Source organism: Oncorhynchus keta, chromosome 14, assembly GCF_023373465.1.
Source record: "Oncorhynchus keta strain PuntledgeMale-10-30-2019 chromosome 14, Oket_V2, whole genome shotgun sequence".
NCBI classification, from domain to species: Eukaryota; Metazoa; Chordata; class Actinopteri; order Salmoniformes; family Salmonidae; genus Oncorhynchus; species Oncorhynchus keta.
Window position 1 is genome coordinate 52,134,484 of NC_068434.1, and position 18,035 is coordinate 52,152,518.

At 42.5% G+C, this 18,035-nt stretch overlaps 1 protein-coding gene across 4 annotated transcripts in view; it reads left to right on the plus strand.

Moving 5' to 3' along the window:
- Positions 1-16,528, plus strand: part of LOC118393602 (chromaffin granule amine transporter-like) — a 39,438-nt gene extending 22,910 nt beyond the window's left edge. The window contains exons 2-18 of one of the 4 annotated variants that reach the window (XM_035786427.2): positions 3,396-3,458; positions 4,460-6,054; positions 7,257-7,425; positions 7,803-8,139; positions 8,286-8,344; positions 8,535-8,618; positions 8,739-8,831; positions 9,107-9,196; positions 9,700-9,743; positions 10,157-10,217; positions 10,432-10,527; positions 10,621-10,699; positions 13,582-13,633; positions 13,722-13,785; positions 13,873-13,992; positions 14,151-14,284; positions 14,788-16,528. In XM_035786427.2, coding sequence (XP_035642320.1) covers positions 7,299-7,425; positions 7,803-8,139; positions 8,286-8,344; positions 8,535-8,618; positions 8,739-8,831; positions 9,107-9,196; positions 9,700-9,743; positions 10,157-10,217; positions 10,432-10,527; positions 10,621-10,699; positions 13,582-13,633; positions 13,722-13,785; positions 13,873-13,992; positions 14,151-14,284; positions 14,788-14,895 — 1,548 coding nt within the window. In that variant the 5' untranslated portion in view covers positions 3,396-3,458; positions 4,460-6,054; positions 7,257-7,298 and the 3' untranslated portion in view covers positions 14,896-16,528. The other 3 variants (XM_052462640.1, XM_052462641.1, XM_052462639.1) reach the window with 3 other exon arrangements.
- The last annotated feature ends 1,507 nt before the right edge of the window (positions 16,529-18,035 follow it).

Genomic DNA, 18,035 nt, shown 5'->3' on the forward strand with positions numbered 1-18,035 from the left:
TAAGATTGGATGGGGAGCATCGCTGCACAGCTATTTTCAAGCCTCCAGAGATGTTCAATCGGGTTCAAGTCCGGGCTCTGGCTGTCCTCTCAAGGACATTCATAGACTTGTCCCAAAGCCACTCCTGCATTGTTTTGGCTATGTCCTTAGGGTCGTTGTCCTGTTGCAAAGTGAACCTTCGCCCAAGTCTGAGGTCCTGAGAACTCGGGAGAAGGTTTTCATCAATGGATCTCTCTGTACTATTTCTCTGTTCATCTTTCCCTCGATCCTGACTAGTCTCCCAGTCCCTACTGTTGAAAAACATTCCCACTGCACGATACTGTCGCCACGATGCTTCACCATAGGCATGATGCCAGGTTTTCTCCAGACGTGATGCTTGACATTCAGGACAAAGAGATCAATCTTGGTTTCATCAGACCAGAGAATCCTGAGAGACCTTAAGGTGCCTTTTGGCAAACGACAATCGGGCTGTCATGTGCCTTTTACTGAGGAGTGGCTTCCGTCTGGCCACTACCATAAACGCCTGATTGATGGAGTGCTGCAGAGATAATTGCCCTTCTGGAAGGTTCTCGCATCTCCACAGAGGAACTCTGGACCAAGACCCTTCTCCCCTGTTTTCTCTGTTTGGCCAGGCGGCCAGTTCTAGGACGAGTCGTAGTGGTTCAAAACTTCTTCCATTTAAGAATGATGGAGGCCACTGTGTTCTTGGGGACTTTCAATAATGCAGAAATGTTTTGGTACCCTTCCCCAGGTCTGTGCTTTGACACAATCCTGGGACTGAACACCTCCCTCTGCAACTGGATCTGGACTTCTTGATCTGGACGTCCCCAGGTGGTGAGGGTAGGCAACAACCCCTCTGCCACGCTGACCCTCAACACGGGCGCTCCTAAGGTGTAACCACACACGACTCCAACACCATCATCAAATTTGCTGACGACTCAACGGTGGTAGGCCTGATCACAGATGGTGTTGAGACAGCCTACAGGGAGGAGTTCAGAGACTTGGCAGTGTGGTGCCAGGACAACAGCCAAGGAGCTGATTGTGGACTGCAGGAAAAAGAGAGAAGAGCACACCCTCATCCACATCGACGGAGCTGTAGTGGAGTGGGTTGAGAGCTTGAAGTTTGTTGGTGTCCACATCACTAAGGACTTAACATGGTCCACATACACCCTCACAGTCATGAAGAAGGCACAACAGCACCTCTTTGACCTCAGGAGGCTGAAAAAATTTGGCATGGGTCATTGGATACTCAAAATGTTCTACAGCTGAACCATCGAGAACATCTTGACTGGCTGCATCACCGCTTGGTATGGCAATACAACACCATCAACATAAAAGCGCTACAGAGGTTGGTGCGGACAGCCCAGGACATCACTGGGGCCAACCTCCCTGCCATCCAGGTCCTCTATATCAGGTGGTCGGAGGAAGGCTTGCATTTATTTATTTATTTTTATAAAAACCTCAGCCACCCAGCCATAGACTGGAGCATCAGCTCTCGGACCAACAGGCTCAGAGACAGCTTCTACCCCCAAGCCATAAGACTGCTAAATAGTTAATTAAATTGTTACCCAGACTATCTGCATTGACCCTATCTTGCACTTACTTCATGCACCCTCACAAGACTATATATAAACTATATGTATTAGTATGTTGTTACCTACCCTTACCACCTGTGGGTGCTCCGTCAGGAAGTCCAGGATCCAAATGCAGAGGGAGGTGTTTAGTCCGAGGGTCCTTAGCTTGTTGATGAGCTTTGAGGGCCCTATGGTGTTGAACGCTGAGCTGTAGTCAATGAACAGCATTCTCACATAGGTGTTCATTTTGTCCAGGTGGGAAAGGGCAGTGTGGAGTGCAATAGAGATTGCATCATCTGTGGATTTGTTAGGGCGGTATGAAAATTGGTCTAGGGTTTCTGGGATAATGGTGTTGATGTGAGCCATGACCGGCCTTTCAAAGCACTTCATGTCTACAGACATGAGTGCTACGGGTCGGTAGTCATTTAGGCAGGTTGCCTTAGTGTTCTTGGGCACAGGGACTATGTTGGTCTGCTTAAAACATGGTATTACAGACTCAGACAGGGAGAGGTTGAAAATGTCAGTGAAGACACTTGCCAGTTGGTCAGTGCATGCTCGCAGTGCACATCCTGGTAATCCGCCTGGCCCTGCGACCTTGTGAATGTTGACCTGTTTAAAGTTCACACAGTCGTCCGGGACCGTTAGTGCTCTCATGCATGTTTCAGTGAAATGCCTCGAAGTGAGTATAGAAGTAGTTTAGCTCGTCTGGTAGGCTCGTGTCAATGGGCAACTCTCGGCTGTGCTTCCCTTTGTAGTCTTTAATGGTTTGCAAGCTCTGCCACATCTGAAAAGCGTCGGAGCCGGTCTAGTATGATTCAATCTTAGTCCTGTATTGACACTTTGCTTGTTTGAAGGTTCATCGGAGGGCATAGCGGGATTTCTTATAAACTTCCGGGTTAGAGTCCTGCTGCTCTAGCCTTAAGCTAATTTCAGATTTTGCCTGTAATCCATGGCTTCTGGTTGGGGTATGTACATACGGTCACTGTGTGGATGACGTCATTGATGCACTTATTGATGAAGCCAATGACTGATGTGGTGTACTCCTCAATGCCATCGAAAGTATCCCTGAACATATTCCAGTCTGTGCTAGCAAAACAGTCCTGTAGCTTAGCATTTGCTCACATTTCTGTGTGTGGAGTAAATGTGGTCTAGAGTTTTTTCCCTCTTGATGCACATTTAAGGTGTTGATAGAAAGTTGGTAAAACAGATTTAAATTTCCCTGAATTAAAGTCCCCAGCCATTAGGAGAGCCGCCTCTGGATGAGAGTTTTCCTGTTTGCTTATGGCGGAATACATCTCATTGAGTGTGGTCTTAGTGCCAGCATCAGTCTGTGGTGGTATGTAGACCGCTACGAAAAATACAGATAAAAACACTCTAGGTAAATAATGTAGTCTACAGAGTATCTCATGATCATCTCATGATAATTTATCTCAGGCGAGCAAAACCTATGAGACTTCCTCAAATATTGTGCACCAGCTGTTGTTTACAAATATACATAGTCCGACCCCCCCTTGTCTTACCAGATGATGATGTTGTTTTATCCTGCTGATACAGCGTATAACCTAACCAGCCAGTGTTGATAATGTCGTCGTGAAGCATAAGATGTTACAGTTTTTAATGTCCCGTTGGTAGTTTAATCTTCCTCATAGGTCGTCGATTTTATTTTCCAATGATTGCATGTTAGCTAGTAGAATGGAAGGCAGTGGGGGTTTATTCGATTGCCTACGAATTCTCAGAAGGCATCCCGATCTCTGTCCTCTTTTTCTGCATCTTTTCTTCATGCAAAACGATGGGGATTTGGACCTGTTCCCGGGAAAGCAGTATGTCCTTCACGTCGGGCTCGTTGGACTCGTTAATGGAAAAACAATCTTCTGCCAGTTCGTGGTGAGTTATCACTGTTCTGATGTCCAGAAGTTATTTGCGGTCATAAGAGATGGTAGCAGCAACATGTACAGAATAAGTACAAGAATAAGTTACAAATAATGCAAAAAACGAACAAAAACACATTTTGTTAGGAGCACGTAAAACGTCAGCCATCTTCTCCGGCACATTCTCCGTCCGTTAGTACGTTTGTCACATGAGATATCTTAGACAGCACTAGCCTGATTTTGACTCAACTTGGGTGAATGATGTGTCTTGCCATAGAGATCCGGCATTTACAAAATTACACGGATTGGCCAGATGGTGGCGCTATAACAAGCGATTGAAAACTCTAACTTATAAATGTCATGCCCCTCACCCCATTTTAACTAAAGTCATGAAATGTGGTACATTGGTCCTTCTCCTCACAAGGAACACATTTGCTTCAAAGATCCATAAGGTCCGCCATGATGGATTTTTTTGCCATTTTGAATTTTGTGTAAAACACTTAAAATGCTACTCCTCTGGCACTAAATGACTGATCTGCACAAACCTTGATATGTGGCTTAGATGGACAAAGGTCTCTCAATGCAATATTTTCCAGACTACTACCTAAAACAACATGATCATTAAGCAATAAACATTCACCAGGGCATGGTCATTGTCACAATTTGGTACATATGTTGCAAACACTGTCAAGACTCAACATATGCGAGAACATTCCATCAACCACACGGTGGCGCTATAACGGGCACATGTTTTGTTACTTACAGTATAGTCTACTTTGAATTGTTGTCACTAATTGGTCCAAAGGGGAGGGTGGGAGACAATGTTTACTGTTTTTGCTTACAGTTTCCTTGTTATTTTTAACTCTGCATTGTTGGGAAAAGCTCGTAATCACGCATTTCACTGCAAAGTCTACACACGCTGTATTCGGTAGCATCTGACAATTCAAATGTGATTTTGATTCAATTTTTCTCTGTCTCTTCTCTCTCTTTACATGATGTGTACACATGCGCACACAGGGAGAGTGAACTTGCGGTAGTCCAGGCAGCTCACCTAGGGCTGTTTGATGCAGGTCTGCCTATTTAAAAACCTACCCTCGGGCTAGTAGGCAATGGCACCTGCTCAGTTCCAGGTGAATTTCAGTTATCAAAACACAGTACTCCCTACCCCACTAAAAACCATGCACACCACTAATTCATTCCATGCTGACAGAAATATAGTAACAGTACAAGACTATAATTTATGCAAAGAAAATAATTCAAGCTATAAAGGAGTTATCCCTCTTAGATTCACATGGTACACATGTTCACATTGGCAGTTTGAAGTGACTCAAATCCATTTTTTTTGCAAATCCGATTAGAATCTGTTATTTTTCCTGAAGTCTATACTGCCCTGAAGTCTATACAGCCCACCACCTTCAAAAGTGCTTTGAAGTCAGATACAAATCTGATTCCAGGCCAGGTGATTTGTGTCTGAATGGTAAAATCTGATTTATTTGCCCTCAGGTGGTTTATTAACTTTTATTTGGCATATACTGTTGCTTGCAAGCTACTCTGTTGATAATTTTACAAGACCATATGGTAGCTAATTATCTTGTTAATTGCTTACAAACAAATTAGTGAATGTTCTAGGAAGCTAAACAGCTACCTAGCTAGCTAGTTGACTGACTTGGCTGGCCAAAAATGACTCATCTTATCCTTTGGTGCTTTAAAAGTGTTCTTTGAGCATTCACAGCAACTGGGAAACGTCTATGGCAGGAAGTGTTGTCATCTTAGCTTGCTACATAACTTCTGAGTGATGGGAAGCACGAGCACCACCACCAATTAGCCAATACCACTGTGCACACTCCTGTCATTACTATGACGAGCATAGCCATGTCAGCAAATTACCAATCCCATTTGGTCACTTGTAACGTGATATTTGGACAGTAAGTATTTCAAAACGGATTTGATAAACAAAACTGATTTGAGCATTAAGGTCTGCAGTGTGAACAATTCTTTAGAGAGGCGAGTGGTGTGGATTTCAGGAGTTCTCAAAATCCTTCATTTTCTAATTGGACCAATTTTACACTTTGATGATATGATATTTACATATCAACCAGTGAACAAACAGTGGCTCCAGGTTTTCCAGCAGCAGGTTTGGAGGTGTACACAGTGAGAAGTGGATGTGCTGCCTTTTGTTTACAGTTTACAAGACTCTTTTCCTGGTACACTGGCATCACAGGAACCTGTTGACAGAGCCAATTGGACAAAGGTGCAATGCAAACAGGCCAGGGGAAAATACCAGGTTGTTCCACAGTTTGAAAAGGGTTAATGTGGCTGAGATGGCAGATAAAGCTTATTGTGAACAACACCAGCCTCAGGTTATACAGCCCCCTTCACCCACCCACCCCTCTCAATAAAGAGCAGCAGATGTAGACAATTACTTCCCCCTGTGACGCAGAGTGAGCTCAGGTCACGGAGTGTGTACAGTATGTGTGTGTGCGTGCATGTGTTTGTGAGGGGGCTGTGACTACCCTATGAAAAAAGGGCAGCCACAAGAGGACTTAAATAGAGCAACAGGAGGATGAGATGACCACTTGTATCCGATGTGGATCTGCAGGATGTATCTGAAGGTAAGAGGTCTTGACTCAGGTCGAATTGGACTTAAGGGATCCTCAATACTTTACTATAGACCTAACTGAAATTGATGAAGGATGAGGCTAATCAATTTTCGAAATGTTAATTATAGTTTGTTCTGTAATCAATAAAGGTGCAAATAATGCATGGAATATGACTCAAAATGAATTGTAATGTTATCCATTGGTTTGTTCCCACCAGTTACACATGGTAACCATGGGCTGGCTATATGATGTGTCAATATAGTAATTTTACCTTTATTTAACGAGGCAAGTCAGTTAAGAGCTAATTCTAATTTTCAATGACAGCCTAGGAACAGTGGGTTATTCGCCTGTTCAGGAGTAGAACAACAGATGTGTTCCTTGTCAGCTCAAGGATTTGAACTTGCAACCTTTCAGTTACTAGTCCAACACTCTAACCACTAGGCTAACCTGCCATAAAATGACTGAAGATAAGAGTAAGCTATTTAGATTTCTCTGCAAACCTAATTTGCAGAAATTAATCCATAATCACCTCTGTTACTGAAAGACATCGTGATTTTCATAGAAGATTGGTACTGTGTGTATTGAGCCCTATGCACATTTGTTCTTGACTAGCATGTGCTAAAACAAGATATGATGGAGCTGTGCGATCAGACGTTTGTTTAACATATGGACCCGTCCTTACTTACAGTATGTGAGCACCACGGCAGGCAAGCAGGCTGCACTTTACCTTGATCAGAACAGAACACAGCAGGCAAGGTTCGGAGAGGGCCCTGGAGGAAGTCTAATCCTATTGCTGAGAGAAAAAAATAAATCCTCGGAGCCAAATGTCTCTCCAGAAATACCATGCCTGACCATCCAGAAAGCAGCCACCAGTTCACTCCATTAGCTACCACATCCCAGCTTATTAAATTGAAACGGATGGTGCATGAGTGGTGGCTGCAGGGCAGGGATAGGTAACGTTGGAGGTAGTACACTCAGAGAGATGAGACCCCTTCAGGATCATTTACGAATACGGTTTTATATTTTCAGATGAAAAGAGTATACCTGGAGTAGGTTATGTGTAGTTAGTTTAGGACTAACTCAAATGTATTGGTGTAACGATAATGTACAGACATGGTTGTGGGGACATATTCTTGTGACTAAATTGGTAAACAAATGTTGATGTTGTCAAATATGTTTTAATAATCAGCATATCTGTTTCTCATCCGAAAAAGAGAACTGTTCTGTAGCTATTGTCCCAGGGAACGTGGAGAGCTATGCCACTATTCAACCCCTTGGTGTGGGTGCGGGAGTGGCTGCGACAGAGCAGAGGCTCCTCCAGACTGGTGCTGGTGGTCGTGTGTGTTGCCCTGCTACTGGATAACATGCTGCTTACTGTTGTCGGTGAGTCCAGACAACCCACACACACACATACACACACCCACACACACACTTTCAAAAGTGCACGTGGCGTGTACCTTAGATCGGGCAGTGACATCTGCATTGAAAAAGGGACATCACACATTTCAATATTTAGCTGCAGGGCCAACAGTGCAGCTAGCGTGACCATGGCAATTGCCTTTACCTGGCCTGACTTCTAGAGCACACAGAGAATAACTTGGTGCGACAGAGAGCAGTGCGACCACATTCCCCCTCATGGAGTAGATCCACTGTGCCTCCCCAGTACTGAGACAAAAGGGTTGACCTCTCTTCTTTCCGCCTTCCTTTTAAAGTCCACAGTCTCCCCCAAACCCAAATGTGTCGTCTCTCCTCTCTCGCAGTGCCCATCATCCCAACGTTTTTATATGCCCTTGACCACCCGACACAAGACCCCTTCATCCAGCCAAGCACACAGAGGCCATCTGAGGAGGGCTTCACATTGGCCTCAGTCCACTCCTTCTACGACAACACTTCCCACAGCCTCAGAGGCTCTGAGAGCAACCTGTCTGAGGCCCTCCTCTTCAACATCTCCAGAAACTCCAGCCAGGTGAAAGGCAGCACATGCCAGGAGGACAGTGCCTTCTTGGACAAGGAGAATGTTCGTGTGGGACTCCTCTTTGCCTCCAAGGCTCTGGTACAGCTTCTTGTCAACCCCTTCGTGGGTCCCCTGACCAACAGGTACATGTTCCGGCTTCACAGCAAGTGTTTTTGTGTGTGTGACAAAATCACAGCTAGCTAGGACAGTGTTCAATATCTAATTTATTGAAAATGAAGAAATACAATTACACACTGGTTCTAATCATATCCTTCTCTTTTTCCCAAAGGGTTGGATATCACATACCAATGTTTGCTGGCTTCATCATCATGTTTGTTTCAACAATAAGTATGTGTGTCTGACACTGACACACACTTCTAACTTGTTACACACAGTTGATAATGAGATATAATTGAGGTAGTGATCTCTAATATACATACCATGACTGTTTCACAACTCCAATGCGTCATCTTTAGATTTGATTTTATCTTACCACAGTGCAGTTATGGTAACGGAGGTTGTGTCTGGTGGTTGTCAGTGTTTGCCTTTTCAGGTACATACGCCTTGTTGTTTTTTGCTCGCTCTCTTCAGGGAATTGGTTCCTCTTTCTCCTCTGTGGCAGGTACTGTGTGTGGGTGTTGTGTTTTGTGTTTCACAATAATATCCTAACTCCAGTGTTGCAATAGAAATGGAACTATTTTGCATCTTAATGTCTAAGTGAAAAGCACGTCTTCTCCTGTAGGGCTGGGAATGTTGGCCAGTGTGTACACAAATGATGAGGAGAGAGGCATAGCCATGGGGATCGCTCTGGGTGGATTGGCCATGGGAGTCCTCAGTGAGTTACTCCCCTTACTCCCCCTTTCTATGATCCTAGTGTTCCAGTGTGGCTTAGAGCAAGACACTTGTAATGCCCAAGTTTTGGGTTCAATTCCCACTGTGGCCACCCATATGAAAATATATGTATGCACTACTACTGTAAGACGCTTTGGATAAAATCATCTGCTAAATAGCAAATGGTTATGGTGAAACGTGTCTTATGCTACAACATGACAAACTTGAAGTGGAATATATGTAAAATCAGGTACTTTTTCTTGAAAATGTCTTTGACAGTTGGAGCGCCATTTGGCAGTGTGATGTATGAATTTGTGGGGAAGACTGCTCCTTTCTTAATTTTGGCTTTCCTTGCAGTATTTGATGGAGGTAATCAAATAAAAATATTTCTTATAATATTATATCAAGAACTGATTTAATCTCAGTTGACTGTTTCAATACCATTTATCTGTTACACGTTACATTACAGTGACCTTATTACATTGTAATTATTCCTGTAATTACAGTGTAACAAGTATCGTAATCACTCAGTACAGTGTAATAATGAGTAATTACAATTCTCGTTGCACTTGTATGGTCTGTACTTACAATGTACTTACGGTTACTTGGGCTTAGGGTCGGTGCTAAGGTTAGGGTTATGCTTAGTTCAGTGTAATATGAGGAATTACTATATTTGTTGTTACACTGTAATTACAGGAGTAGTTACAGAGTAATAAGGGCACTGTAACATAAAGTGTTACCAGATTATCTCTTGTGGCTAACAATCAGAATGAACAGTTTAGACAGGCAAGCTGTTTGTATTGTTCGGAGAGGACAATGTATATTCTAGGAATGTTCCTTAATGCCAACTGACTGATTCTCTAAACACACAGCGTTACAACTTCTTATACTTCAGCCATCAAAGATTTCACCAGGAGTGAGTATACTTTTACCATCTCTTTTGAGATTAAAAAAATGTAATACACTCTCAAAATGAACATAACTGACTTGATCAATTCCCAATCACTTAAAATAGTGGGGCTTCATCTCAATTCATCATTCCTTGATTCCTCAAATGCTATGTCCAACCTCCCACTTCCACAAACCATTAGAGAAGAAAGCCTGAGGCGAGGGACGTTGGACCTTCTGTTCCAATACTGTAGAGTAGGAGGCGAGGAGCTAGGATGTGAGGAACCTCAAGATGCACCGAACTGAAGCCATCATTGCATTAAGTTACATATGCTGTCTTATTTTAGAATGTTGACGTTTCACAACTCCCTCACATTAGAAAAAACAGACATTTTTTCTCTTTCTGTCTCCTCCGGCTTAACATTTCACATTAACTTACAGAGTGTGGAGGGCACTCCTTTGCTGACCCTACTGAAGGACCCCTACATTCTCATAAGCGCAGGTGAGACTGGGTCTTTACTGTCAGAATAACAAACCAGAGAAGAAGGCTAAACACAAAGGAAGTGTCCCTAATGTCACCCTATTCCCTATTAGTGCACTACTTTTGACCAGGCCTTATGGGTGAAGTAGTGCACTAAATAGGGATTACATTGCCATTTGGGAAGCATACATAGTCATAAAACAGAAGTGAGCTGACCTTGGTGCTTTGGTTTCAGGCTCTCTGTGCTTCGCCAACATGGGAGTTGCCATTCTGGAGCCCACACTTCCCATCTGGATGATGCAGACCATGTGCTCTCCCAAATGGCAGCTTGGTACGTTCCTGTGTTGTCTTTTTCTTTACAATTAATATTTTAGATTGTAATACTCCTTCCTGTGTCTGACAGTGATTTGCATTTGATTTATAGGTATGGCTTTTCTACCAGCAAGCATTTCTTACCTTATTGGCACCAATTTATTTGGTTTGTTGGCTAACAAAATGGGAAGGTAGGTTTTCGTTGATCCTTTCCTGTTAGCTTCTATTTACTCCTACCAGTCAAAAGTTTGGACACACCTACTCATTCAAGGGTTTTTCTTAATTTTTTACAATTTTCTACATTTTAGAATAATATTGAAGACATCAAAACTATGAAATAACACATATGGAATCATGTACTAACAAAATATCTGTTAAACAAAGCTAAATATATTTTAGATTTTAGATTCTTCAAAGTTGCCACCTTATGACATGTTGACAGATTTGCACACTCTTGGCATTCTCTCAACGAGCTTCACCTGGAATGCTTTTCCAACAGTCTTGAAGGAGTTCCCACAAATTCTGAGCACTTGGTGGTTGCTTTTTCTTCAATCTGTGGTCCAATTTATTCAAAACCATCTCAATTGTGTTGAGGTTGGGTGATTGTAGAGGCCAGGTTATCTGCTGCAGCACTCCATCACTTTTCTTTTTGGTAAAATAGCACTTACAGAGTCTGGAGGTGTGTTGGGTCATTGTCCTGTTAAAAAACAAATGATAGTCCCACTAAGCTCAATCCAGATGGGATGGCGTATCACTGTAGAATGCTGTGGTAGCCATGCTGGTTAAGTGTGCCTTGAATTTTAAATTAATCACAGACAGTGTCACCAGCGAAGCACCCCCACACCCTCAGACCTCCTCCTCCATTCTTCCCAGTGGGAACCACACATGCGGAGATCATCCGTTCACCTACTCAGCATCTCACAAAGACATGGTGGTTGGAACCAAAAATCTTAAATTTGGACTCATCAGACCAAAGGACAGATTTCTACAGGTCTAATGTCCATTGCTTGTGTTTCTTGACCCAAGCTAGTCTGTTCTTATTATTGGTGTCCTTTAGTAGTGGTTTCTTTTTGACCATGATTTGACCATGAAGGCCTGATTCACGCAGTTTCTTCTGAACAGTTGATGATGAGATATGTCTGTTACTTGAACTCTGTGAAGCATTTATTTGGACTGCAATTTCTGAGGCTGGTAACTCTAATGAACTTATCCTCTGCAGCAGAGGTAACTCTGGGTTTTCCTTTCCTGTGGCGGTCCTCATGAGAGCTAGTTTCATCATACCGCCTGATGTTTTTTGCGACTGCACTTGAAGAAACTTTCAAAGTTCTTGAATTCTTCCTGATTGACTGATCTTCATGTCTTAAAGTAATGAAGGACTGTCATTTTTCCTAGCATATTTGAGCTGTTCTTCCCTTAATATGGACTTTTTTTAACAACTGATTGGCTCAAACGCATTATGAAGGAAATAAATTCCACATTTAAACTTTTAACAAGGCACGCCTGTTAATTGAAATGCAATCCAGGTGACCACCTCATGGACCACCCCAAGAGTGTGCAAAACTGTCATCAAGGCAAAGGGTGGATACTTTGAAGAATATCAGATATAAAATATATTAATATTTTGTTTAACAAATGTTCAGTTACTACATGATTCCATATATTTTTATGGCTGCAGGGGCAGTATTGAGTAGCTTGGATGAAAAGGTGCCCATTGTAAACGGCCAACTCCTCAGTCTCAGTTGCTAATATATGCATATTATTATTAGTATTGGATAGAGAACACTCTAAAGTTTCCAAAACTGTCAAAATATTGTCTGTGAGTATAACATAACTGATATTGCAGGCGAAACCCTGAGGAAAATCAAAACAGGAAGTGGCTTCTAGTTTGAAAACTCCATGTTCCATAGCCTCCCTTTACTGGATTTAAAGGGAAATGAACCAGATTCCTTTTCATATCGCTTCCTCAAGGTGTCAACAGTCTTCAGACATAGTTTCAGGCTTAAATTTTGAAAAATGAGCCAGACGATAACATCGCGTCAAGTGGTCACATGGGTTTTGCTCGCGCAACAGAATTTGGACAGCCATTGTTTTCCCCTCTCCTACTGTGAAAGACATTTGCAGTTGATATATTATTGATTATATATTTTAAAAACAACCTGAGGATTGATTATAAAAAATGTTTGACATGTTTCTGTGGACATTGTGGAAACTATTTGGAATTTTCGTCTACGCTGTCGTGACCGCTCTTTCCTGTGGATTTCTGAACATAACGTGACAAACAAACGGAGGTATTTTGGATCTAAAAATAATCTTTATGGAACAAAAGGAACATTTGTTGTGTAACTGGGAGTCTCGTGAGTGAAAACATCCGAAGATCATCAAAGGTAAACTATTAATTTGATTGCTTTTCTGATTTTTGTGACCGAGCTACCTGATGCTAAGTGTACTTAATGTTTTATCGTGCGATCGAGAAACTTACTCAAACGCTTGGATTGCTTTCGCTGTAAAGCATAATTTCAAAATCTGACACGACAGGTGGATTAACAAAAGGCTAAACTGTGTTTTCCTATATTGCACTTGTGATTTCATGAATATAAATATTTATAGTAATATTTATTGTATGTAGCGCTATGCTATTCAGCGGTTGTTGATGACACTTATCCCGATATCGGGATTGCAGCCATAACACGTGTTATTTCACAGTTTTGATGTATTCAGTACTATTCTACAATGTAGAAAATAGTCCAAATAAAGAAAAACCCTTGAATGAGTAGGTGTGTCGAAACCTTTGACCAGTAATGTATCAATGATCAATATATAAAAGCATTTCACCATCTCTTTAATGCTAATCACTCAGTAAAGGAGATCTCATGTAAAGCCTATAGGGGTTGTGTGAGTGTGTGTGTGTGTGTGTGTGTGTGTGTGTGTGTGTGTGTGTGTGTGTGTGTGTGTGTGTGTGTGTGTGTGTGTGTGTGTGTGTGTGTGTGTGTGTGTGTGTGTGTGTGTGTGTGTGTGTGTGTGTGTGATGAAGTTGATGTTTCGCAGTCAGGAGAAGGTATTTTCCTCTCCTCAGGTGGCTGTGCTCCATGATTGGGATGTTTATTGTTGGCATCAGCCTCCTTTGCGTGAGTATTATTTCCTATGCACTTTTTTGGCTCTGCAAGATCACAAGGTAGTTCAATGAATATAACCATCATATTTCTTGTCCTATAGGTTCCTTTTGCAAAGAACATCTATGGTCTTATTGGTCCAAATGCAGGCCTGGGGTTTGCTATTGGTGAGTGCCAATGTGTTATATAGAAACCAATATGAATGATGGTCTGAATCACCATTACAACTATGAACTGTCTGCTGTGTGTATTAGGAATGGTGGACTCCTCTATGATGGCCATAATGGGATACCTGGTGGATATTCGCCATGCCTCGGTCTATGGCAGTGTTTACGCCATAGCTGATGTCGCATTGTGCATGGGTTTTGCCATTGGTGAGTGATCATTCCTTTGTTGTCTGCTTCTACACAAATACAGCAAATACAATAAATCACTTGAATTGTATGACCCAGCCAGGGGTCTCAGCGATTCAACTTTTCCTAGCTTGTCTGACCCAGCACCATCCTCTGTCTCCCGTGTTGTTGTGATCCAGGTCCTTCGATAGGGGGCTCCTTGGTCAGGGCCATTGGATTTCCTTACCTCATGGTATTCATTGGCATCATCAACATCTTCTATGCTCCACTGTGCTTCTTCCTGCGTAATCCTGCCATCAGGGAGGAGAAGATGGTGAGTGGTATTTCCTATTTGCTATCCCCTGGCTCCAGTCATAATCCAGACCCACCAGAATGTCTGGACCAACGTGTTCTAACACATCCTAGGAGGTGAGGTTTGCAATCCAATGTGTTTGTATCAGTGCCAGCTAACAGAGAATCAGCCCTCACATATAGTGGGAAGGTGTATTAGCCAAAGGTATAATTGTAGAAAAGATAGTGCCTCTTATTGATGTGGGTCTTTACCGAATAATTATGATCATGGTTTTAAAGTTGATGGTCATATGCACTTCAAAGATACAGTCATAACAGAAAATAAGGAATAAATGATTAGAAATTAATAATAATAATAATATTATAAAATCCAATTAATAATTTAATAATACAAATAGGAGTTTAAGAGTCAAATATGAAAATAAAGATTATTTCCTACTCTTGTAAAATAATTGTATGCCCTGAAATCAGGTACTTTCTTACGGCCCATGACAATCTTTAACAAATGTCTTATGTGTCTTGTAGGCCATCATAGACCAGGAATGCCCTCTGCACAGGAAGAGCTACAACACACAGAAGGAGTGTCGAGAGTTCCCTTTGAGTGACGAGAGCGAGGAGGAAACGGAGGAGTAATATGCTCCTTGTCAACCCAACACACACATTTTTTTTTACAGTGAAAGAGCAGAGGCATTGTTCATAATGCCTTTGAATTGACATGATGTCTAGAAAAAGGCATTTTGTTAGCACTTATCTGTATTCAAAGTTTCCTAATGACCTCTGTACATAGTTTATTGCTGGAAATAACAAACAATGGCACCTGTGTTTTTAATATGGTATGTATAGGGACAGTAGTGTTTGCATTTTATTGTGTGTGTGTGTGTGTTTGTGTGTGTGTGTGTGTGTGTGTAATAATTTTGCTTAATGTACTAAGAGGTGAAAGGAACACTTGTACAGGCTCAACAAACATTAAAACCTACTATAAACTTGAAAATGACATCTTTACATACATTTGGCATTTGATTGTAGCTACGTTTATGTTCATTTGTTGAGCCTACCATATGAATCAGTAGCTTTCAATGTTTGAAATATGAACGTCAAGATATGTTCAGTGTATCCAGATAACAAATTAGTTTAGATCTAGAATAATGCTTATTCCTAGGCCTATTCCTAATGGCTGAATATAACCTATCCACGATCATGAAAGCGGATTATTTCATTCACATCGCTCGACAAGAGAACAATGCTTGTTCAGAGCTCATAAAAGCTCAGAGCTTTTAGTTAAAATGCTGTAACATGTAATATCCTCTCTTCTAGTGTGTCTCCCTGCATCAGCCAATCGGCTGCTATCTGGTATAGTGCAAGAGCTATCTCGCCTCACCTTTAATTTCCTCTTTGGCTGTAGCAAGGCTCTGTCTCTGTCCCAAACGGCACCCTATTCACTATGTAGTGCACTACTTTGACCAGGACCCATAGGGCTCTTGTCTAAAGTAGTACACTATATAGGCAATAGCCTAGGGTGCCATTGGGACACAACCTCTGTGTTGGGTTGGTTTACTTCTAACCAAGAAGTGGAAATTATGAACACAAAGAGGCAAAGATGAGATAAAGAGAGCAAGACTGGCATCATTGTGGCTCAAATGCCTCAAATATTCTTGGCCCACATAAATAACATATTGCCACTACAAGCGCTCCTTGTGATGCGAAGCAAATTGTCAAAGCCAAAGTATATATTTGATTGCACGTTATAAATGCTAAATGAAGTCTTATTAAATGTATCTGGAAAACAAAATAAAAAGTAAACTACAATGGGTCAAGTGGAACATTCCAGCTTTATACTGAAGTTTGAATAAAGGAAAGTTTCACCAGAAGACTCAAGTGAGAGGCTATTTCAAAATGATGGAAGTTTTATTTGAGACACCACATTTATTTATTTTTTTACATTTTACCTTTATTTAACTAGGCAAGTCAGTTAAGAACAAATTCATATTTTCAATGACCCAGGAACAGTGTGTTTACTGCCTTGTTCAGGGGCAGAGCGACAGTTTTATTTACTTTGTCAGTTCGAGGATTCAATCTTACAACCTTTCGGTTACCAGTCCAATGCTCTAACCACAAGGCTACCTGCCTGTTTATCTGAACAGTATATTATTTTTCACATTATTTCCTCACTCAATCAATATATGCATGTTTTCATATTGTGTTTTCCCATCAATGATGGTCTTTTCCCCTCCTCTTTTCCCCTCCTCTGAGGCTGTAAGCTTGGCCAAAAGGCAACTCCTAGGCTGTTACTCTGAGATGACGGAATAGGAACCTTTCCAGATAAATGTGTGTGATAATTAAACAGAACTGTGTCATTCATAGACTGGTACAAGAATGGAGATATCACATGTGAAGTAACCTATTTACATTTACATTTAAGTCATTTAGCAGACGCTCTTATCCAGAGCGACTTACAAATTGGTGCATTCACCTTATGACATCCAGTGGAACAGCCACTTTACAATAGTGCATCTAAATCTTTTAAGGGGGGTGAGAAGGATTACTTTATCCTATCCTAGGTATTCCTTAAAGAGGTGGGGTTTCAGGTGTCTCCGGAAGGTGGTGATTGACTCCGCTGTCCTGGCGTCGTGAGGGAGTTTGTTCCACCATTGGGGGGCCAGAGCAGCGAACAGTTTTGACTGGGCTGAGCGGGAACTGTACTTCCTCAGTGGTAGGGAGGCGAGCAGGCCAGAGGTGGATGAACGCAGTGCCCTTGTTTGGGTGTAGGGCCTGATCAGAGCCTGGAGGTACTGAGGTGCCGTTCCCCTCACAGCTCCGTAGGCAAGCACCATGGTCTTGTAGTGGATGCGAGCTTCAACTGGAAGCCAGTGGAGAGAGCGGAAGAGCGGGGTGACGTGAGAGAACTTGGGAAGGTTGAACACCAGACGGGCTGCGGCGTTCTGGATGAGTTGTAGGGGTTTAATGGCACAGGCAGGGAGCCCAGCCAACAGCGAGTTGCAGTAATCCAGACGGGAGATGACAAGTGCCTGGATTAGGACCTGCACCTCTTCATGTGTGAGGCAGGGTCGTACTCTGCGGATGTTGTAGAGCATGAACCTACAGGAAGGGGCCACCGCCTTGATGTTAGTTGAGAACGACAGAGTGTTGTCCAGGATCACGCCAAGGTTCTTAGCGCTCTGGGAGGAGGACATAATGGAGTTGTCAACCGTGATGGCGAGATCATGGAACGGGCAGTCCTTCCCCGGGAGGAAGAGCAGCTCCGTCTTGCTGAGGTTCAGCTTGAGGTGGTGATCCGTCATCCACACTGATATGTCTGCCAGACATGCAGAGATGCGATTCGCCACCTGGTCATCAGAAGGGGGAAAGGAGAAGATTAATTGTGTGTCGTCTGCATAGCAATGATAGGAGAGACCATGTGAGGTTATGACAGAGCCAAGTGACTTGGTGTATAGCGAGAATAGGAGAGGGCCTAGAACAGAGCCCTGGGGGACACCAGTGGTGAGAGCGCGTGGTGAGGAGACAGATTCTCGCCACGCCACCTGGTAGGAGCGACCTGTCAGGTAGGACGCAATCCAAAGCGTGGGCCGCGCCGGAGATGCCCAACTCGGAGACCTATCCTGGACATCGTCACTCCCCAAATGAGTCAAATCTGTCATTGTCTTTACTTGTGGTCAAACCAATAGAACACAAATAAAAAAAGGCATTGGGATATGAAGATTTCCATTAAATTTACCAGTAGATGCTATGAAAGTCATCATCAATTGCATTGACAC